Source organism: Halyomorpha halys, unplaced genomic scaffold (assembly GCF_000696795.3).
Source record: "Halyomorpha halys isolate HHAL.00 unplaced genomic scaffold, Hhal_1.1 Scaffold177.1, whole genome shotgun sequence".
NCBI classification, from domain to species: Eukaryota; Metazoa; Arthropoda; class Insecta; order Hemiptera; family Pentatomidae; genus Halyomorpha; species Halyomorpha halys.
In genome coordinates this window covers 1,179,503-1,203,785 of record NW_027114700.1, presented here as the reverse complement: position 1 = coordinate 1,203,785, position 24,283 = coordinate 1,179,503, and the positions used below count along the sequence as shown (strand labels likewise).

Here is a 24,283-nt window from a genome sequence, read left to right as displayed (position 1 = left end):
ATCGGCGAAAGTCAAATGTCAAAAAAGAGAAGAAGGAATAAGATGTAACACGTTTGAACTGCTGTAACATACTATCTTTATTGGGTTCAGCACATCTTTATATATACACATGATCAGCTGATCTGCTCAGTCAGCTGACATCGAAGTACCAGCTGACTGTAACTTATATATATATATATATATATATGGACGTTACGTTTTATACAAATTTTTAAGTTGCCTATTTCTATGCCATGTAAAGAAACTTTTTGTCAGAAAAATGCTTAAGAATATCTTTTTATTTCAAGATTACAATTTCGAATGCCATGATAAATCGTAAAAAAAGGATTCGGAAAAAAATGCTTAGGTATATTTTTTTTCATGATTATAAATCTGAACTCCAGGAGAATTCGTGCATTTTTAATTTGCATTAACAAGTTAAAAAAAAATTAATTTATTGATATTTACAACTATATTAAAAATATACACAACAAGTAAATTTAAAACATCGATGTTATACTCAATTTTAAAATATGGCTAGTAATAAATATTGATGTATGTCTTGTTTGTACAGGTGTTGTTGTGTCCTGAACATATTCTATATTTGGTAGAAGAAACACTGAATCTAAGATTTATTTGTTTATTTATTTATTTATAAACATTATTAAACCTTCGGTCATGGGACACGCTGTAGTTTGAATATTGCTCCCGTAGTGTTCATCACTTCAGTAGGTTTTTATATTACTTTTTCTATTCTTACATTACTTTATTTATTTATTTTGAATTTCAAAAATTTCTCTACTACTTACTCTTCTAGTCAAAAGGTTATGACAAATAGTTTTGTTTATTATTAATATTTTGTGGGGATTTGCCTGAATTTCCTGTTCTTGTGAATATATTACGTAAAATATATATGTTATAGGTAAAATTATATATATGTTAAATAACTAGTGAATAAAATGTTCTCTTCGATTACAGTTAGTAATTGTAAAAACATTTTGGTATAGAAACGATTAAATGTGAGTTAATATACAGTATTTAAGATGCTCAAGGTCTTGGGTTGATTTTTAATTGAATAATTTTAATTAAAAAGTTTACGATCACTAGTGTCTTGACAAAGTAAATACCATCTCGCCAGTTAAGGGTCATTCTATGTAAAATCACCTAGATTACGACATACTCCCCTTGAGATTTGGGTGAATCATGTTACAATAAATTCTATCACTACACTTATAAAATCTACAAATTTTTTCCCTATTATTATAATTTTCGTTTAAATAAACTTTTAGTTTTGATAATTTTGCGCGATCTGAATCCTCGACTAAAGAACGTCTTTAATATAGTGACAAATTTAAAAATGTTATTCTCGAAAACTATTCAAGATCCCAAGAAATTTTGCAGAAAGTTTGTGTATCATACCAAAAAAACGGGAAAAAAAATATTCCTTATCTCAATCCTTACTATAAATTATTTTCTTTTACACAAACCACTAAATCTAAATTCTCAGAGATGATAGAATACTCAAGTTAGTTTTTAAATACTACATATATAAGCTACTAGATAAAAAATAAGTTTTTTTTAATGTATGTAATTACTTTGCAGCATAGAAGAATATTTTTTTAAAATTCAAATGATAAAGAGTACTTTCATTAAAAAAATATATCTTTGCTTGATCTTATCCTGGTAGATACGAAAAATAAAAATAAAATTTTAATAATATTCAATAATAGTTAATAAGTCATCATCCTTGAGTCATTTTGTTCCAATCATCCGGATAAATCTTTGGAAATTTGTTTATAACAATTCGTTGAAGTGGAAAAAACTATTTCTAGTAGCATTAAAATATTATTATAAAAACAACTACTTACAATATTGAATCTGTATTTTGAAGAATAAACATTAGGTATCCATCTAAGTCTGGAAAAATATATATAGTATTTAAAAAAGAGAGAGATGTCTCGAAACATTTCTCCGAGAAAAAAAAAAAGTTAAACATATATTCATCTTATAAAATCATGGTTGAATAGAAATGTTTCTAAAATGATGTGTTATTTTTTTTCTTATTAAGTATTATGAAAATCCTATTGTTTATTTTATCGGACTAATAATTTACCACAGCTTAAGCGAAGATATTTCGTTTTACGTAATAACAAATTATATTTCAAATTATAAAATATATTCTTAAATCTTTCATAATAATTAAACATTATTATATGCTTAAACATGGCATATATGTTTGGGAATATTTTATAGCTAATTTGAGGGATCTATCATTTTCTTAGACTATGTAGTGTAGGTTTTATAAAACAAAAAATCGTTTCTTAAATTTTTGAGAAAAATATATTTATTAAAAATAAATATATATCTTCCAAATCTTCAAAACCGTGAAATTAGATTAAAAAAAAACAAGGTTCAAAGATGATGGTAATGTGAATGATTACACTAGTCCTAACCTCTATCATCATGTAAACTATGGCATTTGCTATCTTGTCAGTAATATTCCACTATCAGGATTTTCTTGATAGTTAATATTACTATCAACCATCTCTCTATGCGCGATTGCTAACTACCTCGTGTATACCCTTTGACAGTGAATTGGCGCATCATTTTATTTCAAAACATTTATCTTATCTATAACATAAACTTTTATATTTTCTGCCCGATACTTTTCTATGGGGACAGTTGTTATTTGTATATACAAGCACTGTCTTACATTCTGACTGTTCTGACATCACTTACACGAAAGGCATCTCTCGTTAAGGGCAAATACATATTCATAACAATGTAAACACATATAAACATAACCTTCAAAGATTTAAGTTCAGCAAGAAGTATCAACTTCTAAAAACTGATTTCTTTTTTTAAACTAAAATACTAAAAATTATAATAGAAGTTTCTTGTGTGTAAAAAAGCAAAATCACATTAACATAAACAACTTTAGACTAAAACAAACATACACTTTATCACACTATGGGTCACACCAGCAAACTAATAAGAGACGTGGTTACAGAGAAGATAACCTCGAAAATCCCCTGTGAGTGACAACTTCCAATTTGGGTATGTTGAGAAAAATGGAAAGTTTTAGCGGTAACTATTGTGTATGCGATAAATAATACCACATAGGAGAATTCTTTTAAATCAAACATTACATTATATTGCAAGGTGGCAATTAATAATGGGAATAAAAAGTCTAGAGGTAATATTTATGTTTTAGGACTTCATGTTTATTATGGGTGAAGAGGATCATATAGATGTACATTTCATTGACTGACATTAGATCTTTTTTTAACAAGGCATCTTTCTTGTACTCAAAAAAATTGCGATTTCCTTGGAACCCTTATTAAGATAAAAAATAAAATAAAATGTCGGCATAATTATCCTTAGGGCTGTTGAATATGTAAGGATATAAGAAGAAACAGAGCAAAGTAAATACTGGAATATATTGTATATTTGCTAGTATAATTTTAACGTTTTTTATTTCCTTTTTTTATAATATTTTGAGATAGTGGAATTCGCCTGAGGCACCCCACAGTTCGGGAACAGCTGTACTTTATCTTATCTTACTTGAAGGGAAAGAAGTCGATACATCTCTACAAACTCAATTAAGGCAACGGAGCCAGGAGCCTAGAGTGGTAAAGGAATTCTTGAAGAGGTAGCTCATATTAACTAGAAGGCACTTATGGTTCCTAACAGAGCCTGGTGAATCTGTCACTTTTTTATCAAACATTTTTATTTCTGGTTTTTAATGTACAATTTATAAAATTAAAGTCACTTCTACGCTTTTGATAAAGCGTAACGTATTTTTCATTCGTATTTTACTATAGGAATATTTACAATTAGGAGACTGGGGAAAAAAGTTACCATGAGAAAATATTTAAATGTTCAAATTGAAGTTTTCAACAGGAAAATCGTACTGAAGATCTACCCGGAGAAACTTGGCACAATTTATTCTATTAATATTTTTATTTTTTCCTATTATCTTATCATTTAAGGTTTTTTGTTTTTTAAACATACAATCTTCCTGAAAAATTTTTAAGTGAGTCAGTTCACGTTAAAATTTCTGTGCTAAATACGTAATATTAAAACATAAATTTGAGGAACGGGGTGGCTCAGTGGGTAAGGCACCGTGCTACCAACTCCAAGGACAAGGGCTCGAATACGACGGTGGCAGATAATTATTTATTGCGTTAGCCGTGAGTCAACGCTTTGGGTTCGGAAGCCCTCCGGGTTCCACCCAGCCTCATAAACTTGGTATCCTTAATTGGGGAATAATCTGGCGGTTGATTAAATCACTTCCTTCTACCACAGTTGTTCAAGAAGCAATACTTCCTTACAAAGTTCTCAATCCCTAACTCTTCATGGGATGTAGTGGTATAGATTTTTATTTTCAAAAAATTAATTTAATGAATACTATAAGTAATGAGGAAATAAATAATTTTAGTTGATATATGACTAGTAATAAGATTAATTTTTCAAAGTTTCACCAAGATCATAGAATGTGGGTATCATGACCTGGGTGACGACCTAGAATGACCTCCATATAAAAGTATATTTGTAACTGTACCTCGATTCGTCCTCCGGTTAAAAAAATTCCTATACAGAAATAAGCGTAACAAAAATAAAATGTGTATATTTCGCCATTATGTTTTGGATATATTGAGAAATGTAAACAATTAAAAATGAGAATTTTTTTTTTGTTAAATATCGTAAAAAAATATCAAGCTGTGATCCTATCAATACTACTAGTACTGGTACTGGTATTTGGTGGGGGAACAAGTCCGGCAAGTGGGCTCTAGTGGTCCTTTTTGCCATCCCTGACGGCTACCGAGGTTGCCGCCGCGTACTAACCAAGGTGGGAGTGTCAAGATTCATTCTTCGAGACCGCAGAAAAAGGAATGTTTAACTGCCCCAGGTGGGAATCGAACCCACAACGTTCCAAACCGAACGCATTGGGACCTGTCCCCAACCCGCACGGCTGCAAAGAGAACACCTAAAGCAGAATTTCGTCCCCAAAAAGTGCGTTTTGAATCACTGTGCTACTCCGTTTCTGACTCGAGGATGCTAAGGAGCTTCACGTTAAGGCGTCCTTAACGCTCTCGGTTGCAACGACCTCAATGAAGGAAGAAACTGTAAGCGGAGCCAGTGGACCCGTCTCTGGGTCCATTTCTCCAATATTTGATTCTGAGATCGACGAGGGTCAAGAGGCCTCACCAAACCGATCTTCCTATCTTTGACTTTCTAATTCATGCGGAGAGGTCTTTTATCCCTGTCTATCTGTGTAAGTATTTTAATGTAACGCTGCATAAGCATTGATTGTTATGAATGTTTTAAATTTCTAAAGAGTTACTAATATTCGAATATGAATTTGTCAATGTTATTGATTGAAATTTATCAATTTAAACGTAGCTATAGCCAACCCATTATCAATTTTTATTGTCACTATTCTTGTGACAATTGCCAATTAAGATTTCAATTGCGTTCTTTTAAAACTTTGCAGCATGGCAAGTTTTAAGACGTATTGAATATTTCAAATATGATTTAGATATTTTTAAAATTGTTGAAAGATAATGTTTCTCTTAATTCTTGGTAAAACAATGAAATGTAATAAAAAAACATTGCTACTTTGAATTACGATATAACTTCGGAAGTCACCGCATATCCTGACAATCCAATACATAAAAGATACTGATGCATCCAGAAACCTTCGATGGTTCCGAAACCTGGAAATCCACATTGCCCAATTTAGGACAATTTATTAAATATTTCTCTGTCAAATCTGAATATAGAAAATTAATGGAGATTGAGAACTAATCAAGAGTTTTGCAACTCGTATAAGAAAAATAACCTTCAAATACTTAAGAGGAAAAGAAATAATAATCTAATAATATATTACTAGATAACTGTAATATGAAAGTAGTATTTAATGTAGTTAATGTAGACCAACAAGGTGAAGGTGTTCTAGCGCACGGAGGAAAGCAATGCGGGTTCAATGGCCAGCGGAAAACTGAAGTGTTTCATAGCCAAATGTCTAAAATATCTCTTATTCATTTGAAAAAAATTACTAGAGGTAAAGATAGCCCTAAGTCAAATGATAAATAAAATTAGGCATGTTCTGTTATTATATGGAAGTAGGGTAGGTATATATGAGGGTGGGGGAGGATTAAAATGCTGTATTTTAGGAATGTAATATTTTTCTCAGAAAATAAAAGAAACAAAGACATGTCATTGGTCCCTCATTTATAGGGGAGTATTATAAAAGGTTTTCAAATAAAAATATTCAACTAGAAATTTTTACGATCCCAATAGCATCTTATTTTCTTTTTTTTAATTTTTGATTTTTTTCTCTAGGCCTAATGCTCCTTTACTTTCATAAAACGGTCTAATAGTGAGGTAGATATTCTATACAGATAAGAAATATTTAATTTAATTTGGGTGTCTAAGTTTAAAATTGGATCAGTACGAAAATAAGAAGAATCTCGATGAATCTCTTTACGTAGAAGGAAACTATTAAAATTAAAATAATTTAATTAAAATTTCAAGTTCGCATCCAGGATTAAGGGGGTTGCAGTGGCGTGACAAAGGTCGAATAAACCCTGTGGCAGACCTTCAGGGAGTGTCGCTCCCCGATTCATAATTACTTTTTTCTACAAGATTCAAAATACTTCACACTAGGTATACTAATTATTAAATTATGTCAATTTTAAATACATTATTTTAAACTCCATATTTTAATCCATTACAATTTAAGACTAAATTGTATAAATTATTGTGGGATGTGAGTATTTCAAAATTCAAAACAATTAAAAAATAAAATAGAAAACAAATTATCAGAGCCGAAAAACTATCCATCTTCGCATAAAGTTATGACTCCGTGACTCGAAAAACTTTATACCATTTTAAAAAATATATATAATAAAAATTAATGCTTCATTCTAGAAACAATCAGAAAGAATCCTCGAAGTTATAAAAAATATATGTAACGTTTTCACATAAATTCTGTAGTGGTCAATTTACGTTAAATGTTCTGATTTTAATTCTACGTTTTATTTTGAACGGAAGGATGGGTAAGGTTCATAACATAGAAAAAATATTATTAGTCTACCTCGTTCCTTTGTGAATAATCGTTGATAGCTTTAGGAATGAAAGAAGGCAGGAAATGATTAATAATTTCTTTCTATTTACCTGTTTCTTCCACTTTGGTAGGTACTTGGCCGCAGAGGCAACCGCGACCAGAAGCGTTAGCAGGATGCAAGTCCTCAACATGACTGAGCCGCCTCTCCGCCCGGCCTGACCTACTGACAGACTAACGGGACACCAGCCTACCTTTCACCTTCTCGTCTTCTGGTAGCTCCTGCATTCGGAGAGATTTTAGCAACGGCATCCGGGCGCCGAGAGAAATGTTTTCCTTCCGAGAGTGTGTTGTCAGCGATCTCTTCAGTTGATTCATCGTTTTATAACCGGTCTTTTATCTTTGATACGGTTTCACCCCGCCTGACTTCACAAAATGTGAAACAAACCAACGATTCATAGTTTTCTCTATTTAAGAAATGACTCATTTTAGTCTAAAGGTTATCAACAACATAAAATTTTATTTATAAATTCGAAATTACAAACCTCCATTTCATCGAATACAGTCACACCATATTATTTCTTTTATAAGCTGTCGCATTATTTTTCTGAAATAAACCAATAGTATCATAATCAACCTTGGAAGACGTGAATATCGAGCACTTTTTGAATAACTTTGTGGGTTAGATATTTATCTTAACCTGTCAGTCTTATTTTGGGGTGGTCCATAGTGTTTTGAGAATAGGAGTAAGTTGGATAAAAATCTATTTATTGTGAAATTCTTGCACAAAATGTCATCCTAATTATGAATATATCTGTTTGAAGGGTCGAAAATGAAAAAAAAAAAATCAACAAAGTTTTCAGTAGTAGTTTTTTTTTTGTTTACATTTTATGAGCAAAAATGACCTGGATGATGTTAACAGCAGGTTTTAAGTTTTGTTTTACAGAAAATAACATCAAGATCAACTATTTATAACAGCGAGCTGTTTAATTAAAATAATTTAAGAATAAAACAAACATGTTTTCTCGATATAATACGGCGTAAAAACCATCCCTATCCATTCTAGGATGGCCTTACTTATCTTACTTTTAAAATATTCGCGTAAAAATAAATATAGCGAGTAGTGGTCGATATATGACTCGTCACAATCTGAAAGAAATGGTTGGAAAGATCTGATGTTTTCTAAAACAAAAACGTTCCTTATTACCATAATGTTTTCACTATTTCTATTTATATTTTATTGCTCTATCATATTTTACAATGTTTTTATCTTGCTCTTAATTAGCATTAATAAAGCCCAGTAAAGTTGGACGAAACGTTGTTTTCTTTCTTTACCACTACCCGGAATATCTTCCTACAATATATTCAGTATTGATAAAGAAATATGAGTCGATACCATGTTAAAACGTTTAGAATAAGCTTTGAGCATCTTACGTAACCTGTTGAAAATCAAAATGAAACACAAGTCCGTACGTCGGGCGTGACCCCGAAATTTTCTTACATGGAGAGGCTACGATTATATTTGAATGACACTTTCTAGGGGCCAAAAAAAAAAAAATGTTTTATATCTTTTTTCTTAGTTAATATTTATAACATATCTAATGATTTGTTTTTCATATAAGAAGAAATAGAACAAAGGAGTGTTGATCGTATTAAATAAACAAAACATTACAAAAAAGCTTCTAATTAAGTAGACCAAATACCTTCTAAAGGGAAAATCAAGTCTGATTCGTTTTTACCGTCTTTTGGAGCCCTTAAATACGAATTTTCATATAAATACAAAATTACAAATTTTGGAAGAATATATATTTTTTTCTTATTCCCGCGTTAACGAAAAAATTTATAAATCCTCTTAATTTTATCCAAATCCTTCGTTACTACTGTCGTAGAAAGCTAAATTTCCGCTTTTTCAACTCATGTTAATAATTTTTAGATTTAATGTCTATAAGGGAGCAAAAAGTATTATTAAATAAAAAAAAAACTTCTCAAACATTTTATATATCTTACATTTATATGTCCAGTTCTAATTTATTAATTAGGTCCAGTTTGTGTAAATTGTAGAGCCCTAAATCACTCCTAAGTTTCGTGAAAATTGGTGAAGTCATATTGAGGTCATTGCAATATTTGTGATTTAAAAAAATTGAAGGCTCAGCAGCCCCGAGATACGAACTAGAGAAGGTTAGTCACTCCCGATATTCTGACTAGAATGTGAAGAATATCCGTACGGTACTATCCGGTACCTGAATCTTGATTCCTTCCTGCTCTAAGCTTGCAGTGAAGCCGAAGTTGGGTTATGTGCCTATGTCGTTGAGGGAGTAATGTACCAGGTGTTCAATAAAACATTTTTAATTCTTCTTTCTATTTATTTGAATACGAAACGCTATAGGTAAGTATTTAGTAGTACTCGGTCTTTACTCTCGTATAAAGCATTATGATGGAGAGAGTAAACTACATGAAAAAGATTTTGTTATAAAGATGTCTTGACTAAGACATCAGTCTTCGCAGGGTTTACCCTGATGCCGTCCTGCTCCTACGACACCTCTTCAAGACCATGCTGAAAAAGCTGCAGATTTTCCAAAATTCCCTCCTTCCGCGAATAGTCAGAGGAACTTCACTTCAAAGAGCCAGGAACAGTGCTCTCCATGCTATCCCAGTTCCAGCTCCTTTCTGTGCCGGAGTTCATAGGCCTCAGGTACATCAAGTTTTTTGATGGGCTGGAGGCATGTGCTAACCCACTGTTCAGAGAGGTCGCCCCTCCACCAAGACCAGGGAGGTAGCAAAGCACTGTCCCCTTGGTCGACGTCCTCACCGAGGGAAGGGCTCAGGCTCTCATCTTAACCCATCTTATCCGCCAGTGGAGCGACCCTCCCCGTTCTTTGTATCCCCCGGCCAGTGGCTCCTGGGCCAATATTGTAACCCCCGCCTTCAGCGGACCCAGCCCAACCCCTTATAATGCCATATGGCAAAGGAAGGGCACCAATTACATGTTTATATACTCAGGTATATATTAATATTGTTATATATATATATATTTACAATAAAAGAGGTAAGGGAAAAAAAATGTTATAAAGATAAGATAAAATAACGACTTGTTTCCAACAAAAAAATAACATTATGCTCATGGACGTGCAACTAATTTTATCAATAAGTTTAATTGTGATAAAATAGGACTAAACGATGAGCCCTAGTAGAAGTACAAAAATATTTTGTCACAATTTTTCTTCTCGTTCCTGAACGCCAAGTAAAGAGTACTAGAAATTAATAACTTGACAAACCTTCGAACGAGTCGTAACTGATTGTCATCGTAAATTGTTGGAACGTTGTTTGTAGGTAGGTTATTACCTCATTAAATTTGAATGAAAATTATACCTTGGTCAATTAAAATTTAATATATTTGCAAATATTGTGGTAAAAGATGCCTGATATTAATTTTTAGCAATTATTTAATAATTACCTCACAAATACTCTGGAGAAATCGTGTCGATTTTACTTAAATTAATATAAGTGTACACCCGCGTGTCATTAAAAACCGGAGGTGTTGCATACATCAAAGAAAGAAAATTTTGTTTACTCTTTTGATGTTTAGGAAAATACAACACAGAGGGAATTGTTTAGTCGGGTTTGTTGTTTTTCAATGCAGGTAGGGATGAAAAAATAAATGCTCATTTCTACTCTGAGAATTTTTAAAGAAGTTTAAAGTTGTTGATTATGCAAATTCTTTACCACTGTCTTGTGTTATTCTATTGATTGTTGTTATTGGATGTTAGTAAAATCATGTTTTTCCTTTACTGATAATACAGCCTGATTATGCTAAAGTTACAAAACTACAACTCCTTACTGAAACCTTTTTAGGCCTGTTGATCAGAACTTCGGGTTCCTGTAAAAATATTGAACACTCAAAGTAATCCAAACTAAATAGTCAAATACATTAAAATCAATTCTGTACTCTTTAAAAAAGTACATTTCAAATTATAGAATATACAATGATTTATACAAAGTGTATGTTCTGCAATACATATTCAACCATTCTACTGGGTTTTTTTTAAGGGTCTTCTCACATCTATTTGGCTATCTTTGTTCAAAGTAAAAAGAGTTAATGTATTATGGCATTAAATAATTGTAGCTCCCACAAGTATATTTATTATTATTACAAACATTATTTTGTTTTTACAAAATAATTCAATTTAACTAGTATTTCTTCTATTTTGGTGTACCTGCACTATTTTATTTACAAAATTAGGAGTTTTGGTATGTGTCCAATATCTCCCATTAATAAGGATATGTGTGAACAAAATCTTTACTTTTTATTCATTTTTTTAGTTTTGGGAAAAAACAAAAGCATGATAATGATTTTTAATGTCTTCAAAGTCGTGAATACTTCAGTTAAGATCACTATTTTCAATAATCATTCAAAAGCATACAATTTCAAACAATGCTGGACCTCTCATTGCCTCTGAATAAAAAGAATGTAACCAAACCCGCTCTCCTGTACTATTCTTGATAAACAAAAGTGTAAATAGATAAAACTTGGAATTTGATGTACACTGAATAATTTATTGATCTTTATTGATTGTTTTATTTAATCTCCAGAAAAATGGAAAATGAAGTTAAGAAGAAATCTGAAGTAGCAAGCTCAATATTAGCCAAATTTCAACAGTTCAGTAAAGAAAAGGAAGAAGCAGCAAGTAACAAGCGGTTAGGCACAAAAGAGAAATATTCTGGACAGAGTGAGTAGCTTTGAATTAATTATGATTAATTTATTGCTAAATTGTTATTACCTCACTTAAATATTTTTTTTACCTGATTATCTTTAATTTCATTTAATTTTTAATATCAATCTTATGTTGAAATTTTTCTTCTCAACAGAACACAATTAGAATTTTTTTAATGAAAATTCTTATTACTAATAATTTATCAACAATATCAAATATAAAATTAAAATTCGTAAAAAATACATCATTGATTCCTTTCCAGATAAAAGAAAACATCCGGATGATGAGGCATTGCATAATGGAATTCCAGAAGAAGATGTTGGTATTACCAAATATGTTTCAAGTCATGATGGTTTTACCGGAATTTTAAAGCACAGGTGAATTTGCTTTTGATGAAGAAGTATAAATTAAACTTTTTTTAAATGATCATGATTGGTTATATTAGTTTTCCTTTTTAGATTCACCGATTTTCAGGTTCATGAAATAGACTCAGATGGTAAATTAGTAGAATTAACTTCAACATCCATTCCTGAAGTAGTTCTTGAAGGTATTTATATAATTTATTTACATTCTTCACATCCTATGAATGGTTTCAGAGTAGTTAAGCATATTTTCCTATTGATTAATATTCTACTGTTTTATATCTAAAACAGCAACCCAAACATATATTAAAATTGTTTTCAATGACAATAAATTAATGAAATTAAAAACTTTATTTTTATTTTCCTATCACTACTAGGTAAGAAAATTATCGTAATTGGGTCAGTTTTGATGCGCAGAGATTAATGAATGGAAATGTGTGTTTGTTTCTGGACTCTTTGTGTTTCAGAGTCCCCTAACTCCGAAAAACCCATCTGGTCTATATTCATATGCTGGGATTATCTGTTGAATGGCTGAAATTAGAATAAGAAGTCTTTACTGGTCTTTTTTATAAAATTGAGTAGTAGGAACAATATCTCAAATTCAGAAATATACTTACAGCTTATAAAAGGTTAACACATAGATTGTCAACTATTAGATAACTAGAAGTCATTGTCATATTTGTGCAGCTACAAATTTCATGGGTTATCTTTAGCTGGTCATCAGTGTTTAAAAACTTGATATTTAGTTAGTGTCATCATACTAATAAAATAATAATTGAAGCTCAATTCTAAATAAGGGTTTTTCCAAGATAAAATGTACTTGAGAACTCGCCTTATTTGTACTTGAAATGCTAAAAAGCATAGTAAGCATTTAGGAGAAATTTAAGCCATTCTTATCAAGGGTTCAGATACAGTCTTATTTGTTTTGTTTTTTTCATAATACATAAATTTTAGAACAGTATTTTTCCTGTACAAATATTCCATAATTGAGACTAACTTAACTTTATGGAAAAACTTAAAATAATATTGGGATACTTTGAATATTTTTATTATCTATTTTATAAATCTCTTATTAATCTTAAATGAATGTGTAGCAAGTTAATTTGATAGTTGATTCTGTAAATTATATTTTAGATAATCTGCTCGAGGTTGACAAAAGTATTATTTCTGAAGATCTATGGACAAAAATAGAGGAAATATTGAAATCAGAAGATGATGAACAGGTTGCAGAAATTGATGTATGTTTTTTTTGTTTCCACATACATTAATTGTGAAAACTACCAATATTTGAACTGTCATTGACTAAAAAAAAAAATGATAACAATTAATAATTTATTTATCTGTATAGACCTTCTCATTCGATCTCTAATCCATCAGAGAATTACAATTTCAAATTAAGTCCATTTTATTGTGTTTGATCTATTGGAGTTGCTCACATTTTTATTATAATATAATCACTAGCCTTAGTGTAAACAGTTACAATTTTTTTTTCCTAATGAAATATCTATATTTCAATCAACTTTTTTGGAATCCTTATTCAAAAGACCCTCTATTTAGTAGGGGTTCTATCTGTCTATAATGGTTTTTTAATGGAATGTATTTTTTAACAGGTCACTCAAAAAGATAAAAAGGAAAGAACATTGATTCATAAAACCTTAAAAAGTGTCTATGGACCAAGAATTTTCAGTAATACTGTGTCTAAGGAAGATGTTACAGTTATTAAAGTTGGAAAATCGACAAAGAAAGGTAATACTATAATTAAAATCATAGAATAAGTTACTTGCTAATGTTATCTTGAAAGTGTATTATAACATATGCTGTTGGCAAAAACATCCTTCATAATAAACTAAAAAAACAATATTCATATCCTGGACTCTCCTTATTGGATAAGTAGGGTGAAAAAATCATCCCCTCCAATTATTTGAAAACCCAAAAAGTTGGGAAATTAAAATTTTAAAATGTATTTCAAACTGCGAAGCTTGTGGTAAAATATTTTACCCAAAGAGTTACTAACATTAAAAACTAATACCAATCACACCTTTTTATGATAAGAAATTAGGCATTTATCCGTACAATATGATGTTTGAATAAAAAAGAAAATTTTTATCAAGAACCAACAATTGCAACAGGCAAGTGAAAAATTCCCAATAGTGTGAAAGCCTTTCCAAAAAAATTTGAAAATTGAAATAAATATTTTACTCAGAAACTTACAAAATTTGAAACCAACTGTTTCAGTTGAAAAATTGAGGTTTTATTGATACAATTTAAAATAAAATAAAATTATTATTATCAAAAATTAACATTTGCAAAAGGTAAGTGTAAAGTTCACAGCAATTAGAAAATCAATAAATTTGGGAAATTAGATATCTTACAATGTATTTCATACTGCAAAAATTGTGGTATAGCAATTCAATTTTGTAAAATTTACAAAACTCCTACTAACCAAGGTTAGCATTTAGTAGAGAGCCTATCTAAATTTGTTCATGAAGATAGCTTTTGCCAAATTGTCAACCTTGTCTCTCACCATTACCCATTCTCAAGAGGTTGGCTAAAGGATGGAAATGTAAGAGTGTATCAGAAGATTAGAAGTAAAGAGATGCAAGTGACAAATTTGCTAATAAGATTCATCTTTTCTTCCTATCTGTGCCTATAAACAAATTTATACTTCAATATTGATAAATTCATTAATAATTATTGATAATTTCACGTATTTGGTTCAGGCAAAAAAATAATTTTATTAGAAAATTTTTAAAATGTACTCCTTTGTTTCCTTCTAACTTCCTCATGTGAGGTTACTTAAGTCTAAATCCTCAAAATTATGTTATGAACATAGTCGCAACTCAATTAAGGCTTTACATAGTTGCTGAAACGGTTTTATCAGCCTTTTTCTATATAATGATATATACTACACCAGAAATTTCAAACAAAAACATACTGTCCGCTGTGATAGAACTATCAATAATGATGAAGTTTCAAAAGAAAGTTCGGTGAAATTTGTCTTTTGAGAAAGTAGAGAAATTCATCTATCCTGGAAGAAAGATGAGCTCCAGAAACCACATTAACCCTGAAATTCACGATCTGATAATGAATGAAAATAGTTGCTACTGTGTTACAGTTGGTGGCGCACCATTTTTTTTTCAAACCACCACGATTTTCAACCCATGGGGCTGCCAAAAAATAAAAGCCAAATTCAAAACCGGCACCACTGCAGACTCGAGGCTGCTTGCTAAGATGATACTTTAACTCCCTCAGGTACCAACAGTCTGCCTAGAGACACCGGTACAAGATTCTCACATGGTGGCCTTTGGATTAGAATACTTGAAACACTCAGGTATTAGCTTTCGCAAAATTTGAATGCCCAATCCTCGATTAGATCTGCAATCCATAATAATGGAGGCTGGAGACATCGAACTAATGGCTCTTTACAATGACAACGGAATTCAGATTGGTGGGTGGGATATTTTACAAGAATAGACAAGGTTCAAATCCCGAGGAAGATACTAGATGAACGGCTTCACTGGACTGACTGTTGCAGGTGATGCTCTGTCCAAAAACTGGAGAGAAACAGCTTAACAGAGAGACGAGTGGTGGCCGAAGTTGCTGAATTTCAGTTATTTTAATGACTTTTACTTTGCCTTCATAATTTTTGTTTTACTGGAAACAACTTGACAAACAAGCAATTTTATTTATTAGCAATGGGCTTAATAGAATTATTTGACCCCTCCATGATGGACATAGCTAAAATAGTGCGAAGTTACAAGCTTATTGCTAATGTACTTAATTCCTTTAACTTTTTTTTTTTCCATTTTGTGTAAACAAAACAATTATAATATCATCATATCTTAAGACTAATGAGAGATTGATACTAGGGCTAGACCTGTTTAATACCTGTATGTGCAGTACAATGTTATGGGTTATCTTATAATACTCAATACTTCATTTGCTTGTTACTTATCGTGGTTTGGGTCCTTCAGCCAAAATTTATTATTTTTGTTGATATCATTAACTTATTATCCTATGTTATTCTTATTAGAAAGAATTAGTATAAAACTTAATAGCTGAATTGGTAAAATCAATTTTCAAACATGTTATTACTTTTTGATTTTAGTTTTATTTGAAGAAAGTTTTGTTATTTAAAGAAATCTCGATTCAAATTATCAATTTTTAGATTTATTGTTTGTTTTTTGCAATTATTATTGTAGTAAAATCTATTTTTTTTTTCATTAATCAACTTACTAATTTTATTTTTCCATCCGTAATTTTCAGTGATAAATAATTATTATAATCACTAATTACTTAAATTATAATTACAAGAATCTTTAGCAAGTAAATCCTAATTCATCTTTTTTTAGGTTTCTTGCTCTAATTGTTTTTGTTTTTGTATTTGTTAAATAATAACGAAAAAAATATATTCCAAATAATTTTAAACTGTTTTTTAAATTAAATATTTTACATCCAATCTCACGACCTTAAGTATTATTGAAATGAAGGTAACTAAATTTTTATATGATTTTTCTTTTAAATTTGTTTTGATTCATAAGTTTTCTTTGCAGATAGAGTATGCTGGCCAAAGAATCTTCCTGAGTTTCTTCATTTTACACTTGTCAAATTGAAGATGGACACTACTCATTGTGTTTGCCTGCTTTCTAAAAAACTGAGGTTATATTGCATATACAATCTTTTTTAAGAGGCTATGGATTTGTCTGAATTATGAGTGATTTTAAATAACTGAAGTTAATTTATCAGGTCCTTTGTATTTTATTTAATATTTATCAATTTGTTACTTCTTATCTAGAAAAGGGTAGCTTTAAATCTAAATTTTCATTAGCAACATTTCTTAAAACCCGGATATTTTATAGAGCATTGTGTGTGGTCAACTATGTCAAGCCATAGTTGACCTAAAGCCAATCTATGTATACATCTATCCAATATTATCTTTTCTTTAGTTAAAGAAATTTTTTTTGGATCTTCATAAATTTAAAACGTTTTTCTATATTTTTGTTTGAATAATAAACATGCTTTTCAGGTTGAAAGCTAACTACTTTACTTATGCTGGCACGAAAGACCGCCGAGCAATAACAACTCAAAAAATGTGTGTAAAAAGGAAGAGAGCTGAAGAATTAGCGCAGCTATCAATAAGAGGGATCAAAATAGGAAACTATGAATATAAATCAAAATCGCTTCGGTTGGGTGAACTGTCTGGTAATAAATTTACCATTACTATCAGGCAAGTACATTTAGAAAACTTCTCATAGTTCAGTTCAATAAAATTATAATAAAACTTATTTTTAATATTGATTATTTGAGATAAATCAACTATTAAAAATCTACCTTCAGTCTTTATTACTATTACTATTTTTTACATGGTCCATTTATTGTGCAGATTATTATAATATTTTTAATTATTTAAAAAAAATTGATATTTTGGTTAATAACAATTGCTAATATAATTATTTGATTTCCTAAGTCATTGGCTTGCCTCTAAATTTCTCTGGAGCTGGCATATATAGATTTGTTTTCTTTCTGGTATATTTGATTGTTAATAGAATTTTCTTTTCTTTCAGCTTTCTTCGGTTTCTAGTTGAGTTTTAAGTAAACTTTTGTTTATCCTTCATTGTCTAGTTACAAAGAGCCTCCTAGACTCTAACCAGAATTACTTCAATTTCCCTCCTTAAGTTAAACTAAGCATATTATAATTTACTACCGAACACTGGCTAACAATGCCCTCACTCAGAGCACCGAAGCTCTGATTGACTAATCAAAACCTGCTATCAGTTTAATAGATATTTTGATGTCACTTGTTTCATGAAATTGTCAGCCATATATTTATTATGACTTCTTAGATTTGGTGAGGAAATTTATTACAAACAGGCAACTGATAGGAATTTAAAGATATCTATTCAATAAATAACCTGTCACTTATACAGTCTCCGCCTGCATAAGCTTCTTTGAGATATATTTTCTTGAATGACCAGAGAATAAAAGCTATGATTCACATAGATATCAGATACTTTTTGTGGCATTATTACAGTTTTAAATGCATTTATATATTTCAGATGCAATTAAAAATTGTGCAAGTTTGTATGTATTTTCCATGAAATTTAGGAAGCATATCAAAATCCAATAATGTATTCCAGTTTCTTCTCTGTTTTTTGTTAGTGATGATAAGATTAATCACTAGAAAAGTTAATTATTGAACAGATACTTGATGCCATGATATTCTATTTTCACACATATTGATCTCATTTATATAATATGAGGTCTTACCAGTTAATGGCATGTAATTCAATGATATTAATTATGTCAAAATTTGAAATATGTTTTTTTTAATAGTTACAAGATATTATTTCTTAGCCATTAATTTCTACTGTATATCATAAAGCTCTGGTTTATACTTTCTTGAAAGATTGTGACAGCCCCATAGGAATTTTCATCTATCGGTAGAGTATGAATTTTTTAATAAAATCAATCCTTATTATAAATTGTTTAAGTTACATTTTTTTATTTTCACCTTAAAATGATGATTAAATTTTCTTTGATAGTCCTTTTAATTAGGTAACTCGAATTGAATAATCATTTAAATTTCATTTGAATATTTATAAATCCTACAGAAGAGGCGAATATTTTAATAATTTGTGTATACACCGTTCAAAAATAGCATATTATATACATACAGTGTTAGTAAAAATTATTAAAATTTTTTTTTTTATTTGCTTGTCGCTCTACACATTAACATTTCAGTTCTATGTTGTCAGTGAGCTCTTTAAGTTGTTTCTTTTATTTGTTATACAATATTTCTATATAATATATATAGGGGCCATGAGTCTCCTTGAAGTAGAATTGATTTCAACAAACTACATATTTTGTTGTCATATATGTAACATTCATATAATATGTGTTGAAAAGTTTTTGGAGTTCTTCCATCCCACTTACATGCATCTGAGTTTTGTAAGTAAAATCTCTTTAAGTATTGCTTAGTCGGTCCGTGTTCTGTGAGAAATTGAGTCAGTTTGAAATGGTTGCTTTTGGTTCTGTTGTAGTTTTGTGAGGTGATGTTACAAATGTATTGGTGTAATCATCGTCCTTTAGTTGACAGTTACCATTGTCTGTTCCACTCTTCGGTTAAGTCAGTAAAGATTTTTTAACGTAAGAGATGGGGGACTAAGCTATATTCGTAAGGAAGTTGGTCATCACAAGCTGCGTGTCTTCTTCGCTTTGTGTCTGCTCTTTCGTTACCTACAATACCACTGTGTCCTTTTACCCAAAGCAATCAAGATTTTATGCCCTGGTTCATTATTTCGATGAAATTATTACGAATTTGTACTGTAAGTGAGTCTTGAATTTTTTTATGATTGATGGAATAAATAACTATTTTGTTGTCAGTATAAATGTTGAATATAGGTTTTTTGTTGTTTGTTTGTCTTAATATATAGTCTGTAGCTTATAGTATTGCCAGTTTTTCTGCTTGATTATTTGATCAAGTCTGCAAAGTTCTTTATAGTAATTTTGTTGTTTCCTGTGGTAAAGGCGCAGCCTGTGTTGTGTTCTTGCTTGCTTCCGTCCGTGTAAATATCTACAATGTCTGTCTGAGGCTCTATAGTTTGATATGGTCTTAAAGGCTTCTTATTACCATTAATCTTTGTACTCGTTGTAGTTTGGAGAGGTTGGTTGGCTTCTTGGCACCTGATTCCCATACAGATATTGTGTACAGCAGTTTCAAGATTATTGAGCTTTCGTAGATGACTTTTAGAACCTGGCTCCCCAGCTTCCAAGTGAGTCTTTCGGCAATAGGAAGGGCATTTATTGTCCTCAGTGATTTATTTACAACTTTGTCCATATGTTTTTTCCAGTTCAGTCTCCTGTCAAAAGTTAGACAGGAATTGTGTTTGTTGTAGCGTTTAAGTTGGGTAATTTCTGTTTTCTTGTACAAATGATGTATTTTGCCTTGTCTCTGTTGAATTTTAGTTTATTACTTTTGGCCCAATTTTCTTGTATTTGTAGTTTTGTGAAATGTTTGTCCGTTACTAGTAGTATGTATATGTATATATATATACATATATATATTTAATCCTCTCCTTTTCTGTTGCATGAATTCTGTTCACTGAAATTATCTTTAATACCAGTTACAATTGGTATATTGTTATATTGTATCATCTTAAATGTACTTAAGGTATTGTTTACTTGGTTTTATTCTTTTATGTATCCATTCTTAGCCACTATTTACATTTTAAAATTTAAATTTTGAAATTGGCTAATTAATTTTAATTACAAAATACTGATTAATTTCAGGAATATAGAAGCAGAAAATAATGTCATCGAAGCAGCTATGGACAGTTTGAACAAAAATGGTTTTATAAATTATTTTGGACTGCAGAGGTTTGGCTCCTCTGCTAGTGTTCCTACTTTTGCAGTTGGCAAAGCTATTCTGATGAGAGACTGGAAATTGGTAAACATATGATAAATGTATCTTGTTTTTTAGTGTGAATATAAGAAGAACAAAATGTCATCTTCGAGGAAGACTATATCTTGTTATTCTCCTGTTCGAGATTTTTGTTACTACTGTTATTGAACAAACTAATTTTTTTTTTGTAACTTTGTATTATTAATTAAACAGGCTGTGACACATTAACTTATTATGCCCACAGTTGAGAGTGTAGCACTTTCAGAAAAGATTGATTAACATCTTCTTCTCCAGAATACTTGAGCCAAGAATGAAAAGAATAATCAATAGTCAGCTCCAATAAAAATATTGAGCAAAATATAGGAACAGAAGATGCTGGTATGTTCATCATGTGAGGTATAACAGAGAAGAAATAAAGTTTTCATCTATTTTATGAATCTCCAAAAAGATTTTAACAGAGCGAGAAAGGAAGACATCCTGCAGCCTTTATCTGAGAAATGTGTCATCTGTGGAGTGATCTTGGCCATAATGCCTCTCTAATAAACATCATAGAAACTGTAATCACATATATAGAAAATATATATGTATATACTGTAATACCATAATATGATGTGGCATTAGTTTTAACTTCAAGGTTATTGTTTTGAGCCCTCTGCAAAAGATTCTTGGATCTAGCTCTAAGAAGAGATAGGTTATGAATGAGGCAGTTATAGCTAAGACACGGACTCACAAATATGTTCTATTTAGTCCAGAGGGATTTTATTGGCATAAAAGAGCTATGAAGAAAGGCTAAAATTGCCATTTATAATTCAATGTTCATACTTATCCCCTAATATTTTTCCAATTTATGAATTTTTCCTAAACGTAAAGGAAATCCAATCAAAGATACTAAGATACCTTCAAATAGTGGAAGTGATGATCCCACTAGATAGGATGTAGAATACCACCATACAGGTTAATCTTGAGGTTAAACCTGTTTTATCTATTCAAGAAGAATACAAGCTATAGTGGTTTAACACTTCCTTAGGATAGATCATGAGAAAATCCCTAGAAGACTAATAAGACCTGCATGGATGGAAGATTTTCCTGGAAGGGAAGGAATGGATTAGAGAGCTGAAGAAAAACAACTCCTGGTAGAAATACCTAGTTCATCCTAGATAAATGTTTGTCAAAGGTGGGGAATGAACCCAGATAATTTGGACCTTTGTTCTATGCCCTTGACTATGACAAGCTCAAGGGTCTGAAGTTTGATTCCTGGTACCTAGAAATATTTTTTATTTGCTGTGAATTTATTTTCTCTGACCAAAGTTTTTAAAATCCCTATTCACTTCTGGCTGGCCTTAAATGAACAATGCTTCTGTCATAGTAATATTTGATTTTTATAATGAAAATATGTTTCCTCCCTTAAAATATGATCATCTTGGTTTATTATATTCGTATGTTTATTTCCATTGGGATAAAATATTTATGTGGGTTGGAAAGCTTCTACAGGATATTTAAAGCAATAGGTTTTTCTTTATGATAGAACTTATCTAACTGAACAAATATTCAGAATGTTTTTACCCAGTTATGGCTAACATTAAAATTACATTAACATGTAATTATTGTATATTAGATACAAACTGGTATATTACGTTTATGTCCTTCCAGATGGATGGATTATATCTTTGATGATACATTTTTGGACATAATGGTATTGTTAAAATTTAATACTCTCAGCCATATCCGGGTTAGTAGTATCGATTCTGATTAAAATGAATTACATTTTACATACATACATAATATTCTTAATGAAAAAGAAATTTAAAAAAAAATACTAGTTTTTGATAATTCAAATTACATTTAACTCCAACATTTTAACGTTTTTAGGCTGTAGAACTTATTTTGAAACCAAGAAGTGATGAGAAATGTCAGCCATGGATAAGGCAAGCACGTGAAACTTGGTGGGAAACCCGTGATCCCGGTAAAAGTCTTAGATTTTTGTCCAGAAACCAACATTCTCTCGAGTTTCGAGTTCTAAAGGCCCTAAAGCAGAATCCAACTGATTATCATGGAGCTCTTTTAAGTGTAAGTATTTAGAGCTAATTGTAAGAGAATTTTTGGAAATGATTTGTCTAGATACAATACATTTCACTTTTTCCCTCCCCAACCTAAATGAGGGAAATATTGTTATAATTCTTAAATTTATTTCAGGGCTATATTAATATTATTGGTTGCATTTTTTTTTTCTAATTTGCAGTTGTGTGCATTCATTATTAAAATAAATTGATGTTTATTATTTTACCTAACATGAGAGAGAGAAGAGATGAAATGGAAAACTAAGTTAAAGTAAAAAATGTTGTTAAATTTATAGATTTAACTATATTATTATATTATTTTTTAACTATATTATTTTATTGTTTTTTAATTATGGTGTTATTCAATCTCCATATTATATGTGCATATAAAATATTATTTTAATGAAGAATGCTGAAAAATAAAAAACTTTATCATAACATTAAAATTTGGAGTTGAAAATTGTTTTATCACATCAAAATTTGTTTTCTTTCTTGCTTATATGTACATATTAATAAAATGTTTACAGATTCCCAGGAATACATTGATGTTGTACCTACATTCTTACCAAAGTCTAGTGTGGAACCAAATAGTTTCAAGGAGAATAGAAAAATTCAAGTTTGAACCTCAGATTGGTGACTTAGTAGTTGTTAATACAGAAGAAACAAATGACGAAGTGGTTAACGAAGTTGAAAAAGATGAGGTGATTGAATCTGATGAGGATGACAATCAAGTTCCTGGTAATAATACTTAGCAAATTTATGATGTATACTTCATAAAATAATTTTATTTAATAAACTGATAATTTAAGATGTTAGGCACAGTTGCCAGTTATGTTTATTTCCATCCATGATCTCATGGCCTGGATGATTGACATGATTTTTATTTTTCAAACCACTTTTTTTGATATCTTAATAATAAATCTTATAATCAGTACATTAATAAGTAACATGAATTTAATTCAAAAATAAAATATTGGTAAGTGTTGTTTGCCATTGCATAGTATAGTATAATGTTTGTCCTTTTTTTTTATATTTGGTTTATTCCATCAAAAATAATTCACTGAACTAGGAACAAGAGGGAGGACATAATTTTGTACAGATATCATCAGCATTGTATTGTGGTTTTATTTTATTTTACCACTAAAATTTAGTAAAATAACACCCAATTTCGATGGGCTTCCATTCTTTGTTTTATATATAAAGCAGTTGTAGGCTTAGTTGCTGTTCTTGAAATAAATAGTATTCAATTCATAAATTCCTTCTTATGAAAATCTTCTTCAGGGAATGAATAAGATTATGAATAATCTTATTTGTAAATAAAGCTCACTTATACTGCTTTTGCATTCCTATAAAGAATTTGCTAATTTCACTGATTTTCTACTATGAAATGAATTATTTGCTTTTATATTAGAAATGATGGTCTGTGCATTAAAATATCTTATATAATTTATTTAAAAACAAATTTGATCCTTTTTTTTTTTCAACTTTATTCTTTTCAAAACCTTCCAACGTTTTGACCCTCAAGTCATTTTCAAGGATACCTTTATTTTGTTGTCATTTTCTTTTTTAGAATTCTTAAAAATGCCGGCTAATTGCCTTTGTCCCATCTATAACTTCTATATAATTCTTTCTTAAATTTAAAACTTTTACTAACCACTTCTCTTCTTTCTTTCATTTACATTTATTATTAATGTATATAATAT

The 24,283-nt window shown here is 30.2% G+C and overlaps 2 protein-coding genes across 6 annotated transcripts in view; one reads left to right on the top strand and one right to left on the bottom strand.

Annotated features, from left to right (window-relative positions):
• LOC106679119 (delta-like protein B) overlaps window positions 1–7,257 on the bottom strand; it is a 49,399-nt gene extending 42,142 nt beyond the window's left edge. The window contains exon 1 of the mRNA XM_014418079.3: window positions 7,162–7,257. Coding sequence (XP_014273565.1) covers window positions 7,162–7,242 — 81 coding nt within the window. The 5' untranslated portion in view covers window positions 7,243–7,257. The remainder of the gene's footprint in view (window positions 1–7,161) is intronic.
• The window catches only part of Pus7 (pseudouridine synthase 7), a 26,267-nt gene continuing 2,625 nt past the window's right edge, over window positions 642–24,283 (top strand). The window contains exons 1-12 of one of the 5 annotated variants that reach the window (XM_067051848.1): window positions 10,423–10,688; window positions 11,369–11,560; window positions 11,639–11,775; window positions 12,023–12,137; window positions 12,219–12,307; window positions 13,257–13,360; window positions 13,733–13,868; window positions 16,676–16,781; window positions 17,149–17,349; window positions 20,412–20,568; window positions 22,393–22,590; window positions 23,108–23,318. In XM_067051848.1, the coding sequence (XP_066907949.1) occupies window positions 11,643–11,775; window positions 12,023–12,137; window positions 12,219–12,307; window positions 13,257–13,360; window positions 13,733–13,868; window positions 16,676–16,781; window positions 17,149–17,349; window positions 20,412–20,568; window positions 22,393–22,590; window positions 23,108–23,318 (1,450 nt within the window). In that variant the 5' untranslated portion in view covers window positions 10,423–10,688; window positions 11,369–11,560; window positions 11,639–11,642. Of the gene's footprint in view, window positions 708–10,313; window positions 10,379–10,421; window positions 10,689–11,360; window positions 11,561–11,638; window positions 11,776–12,022; window positions 12,138–12,218; window positions 12,308–13,256; window positions 13,361–13,732; window positions 13,869–16,675; window positions 16,782–17,148; window positions 17,350–20,411; window positions 20,569–22,392; window positions 22,591–23,107; window positions 23,319–24,283 lie in introns of those variants that run through there. The other 4 variants (XM_014418075.1, XM_014418078.3, XM_014418074.3 and 1 more) reach the window with 4 other exon arrangements.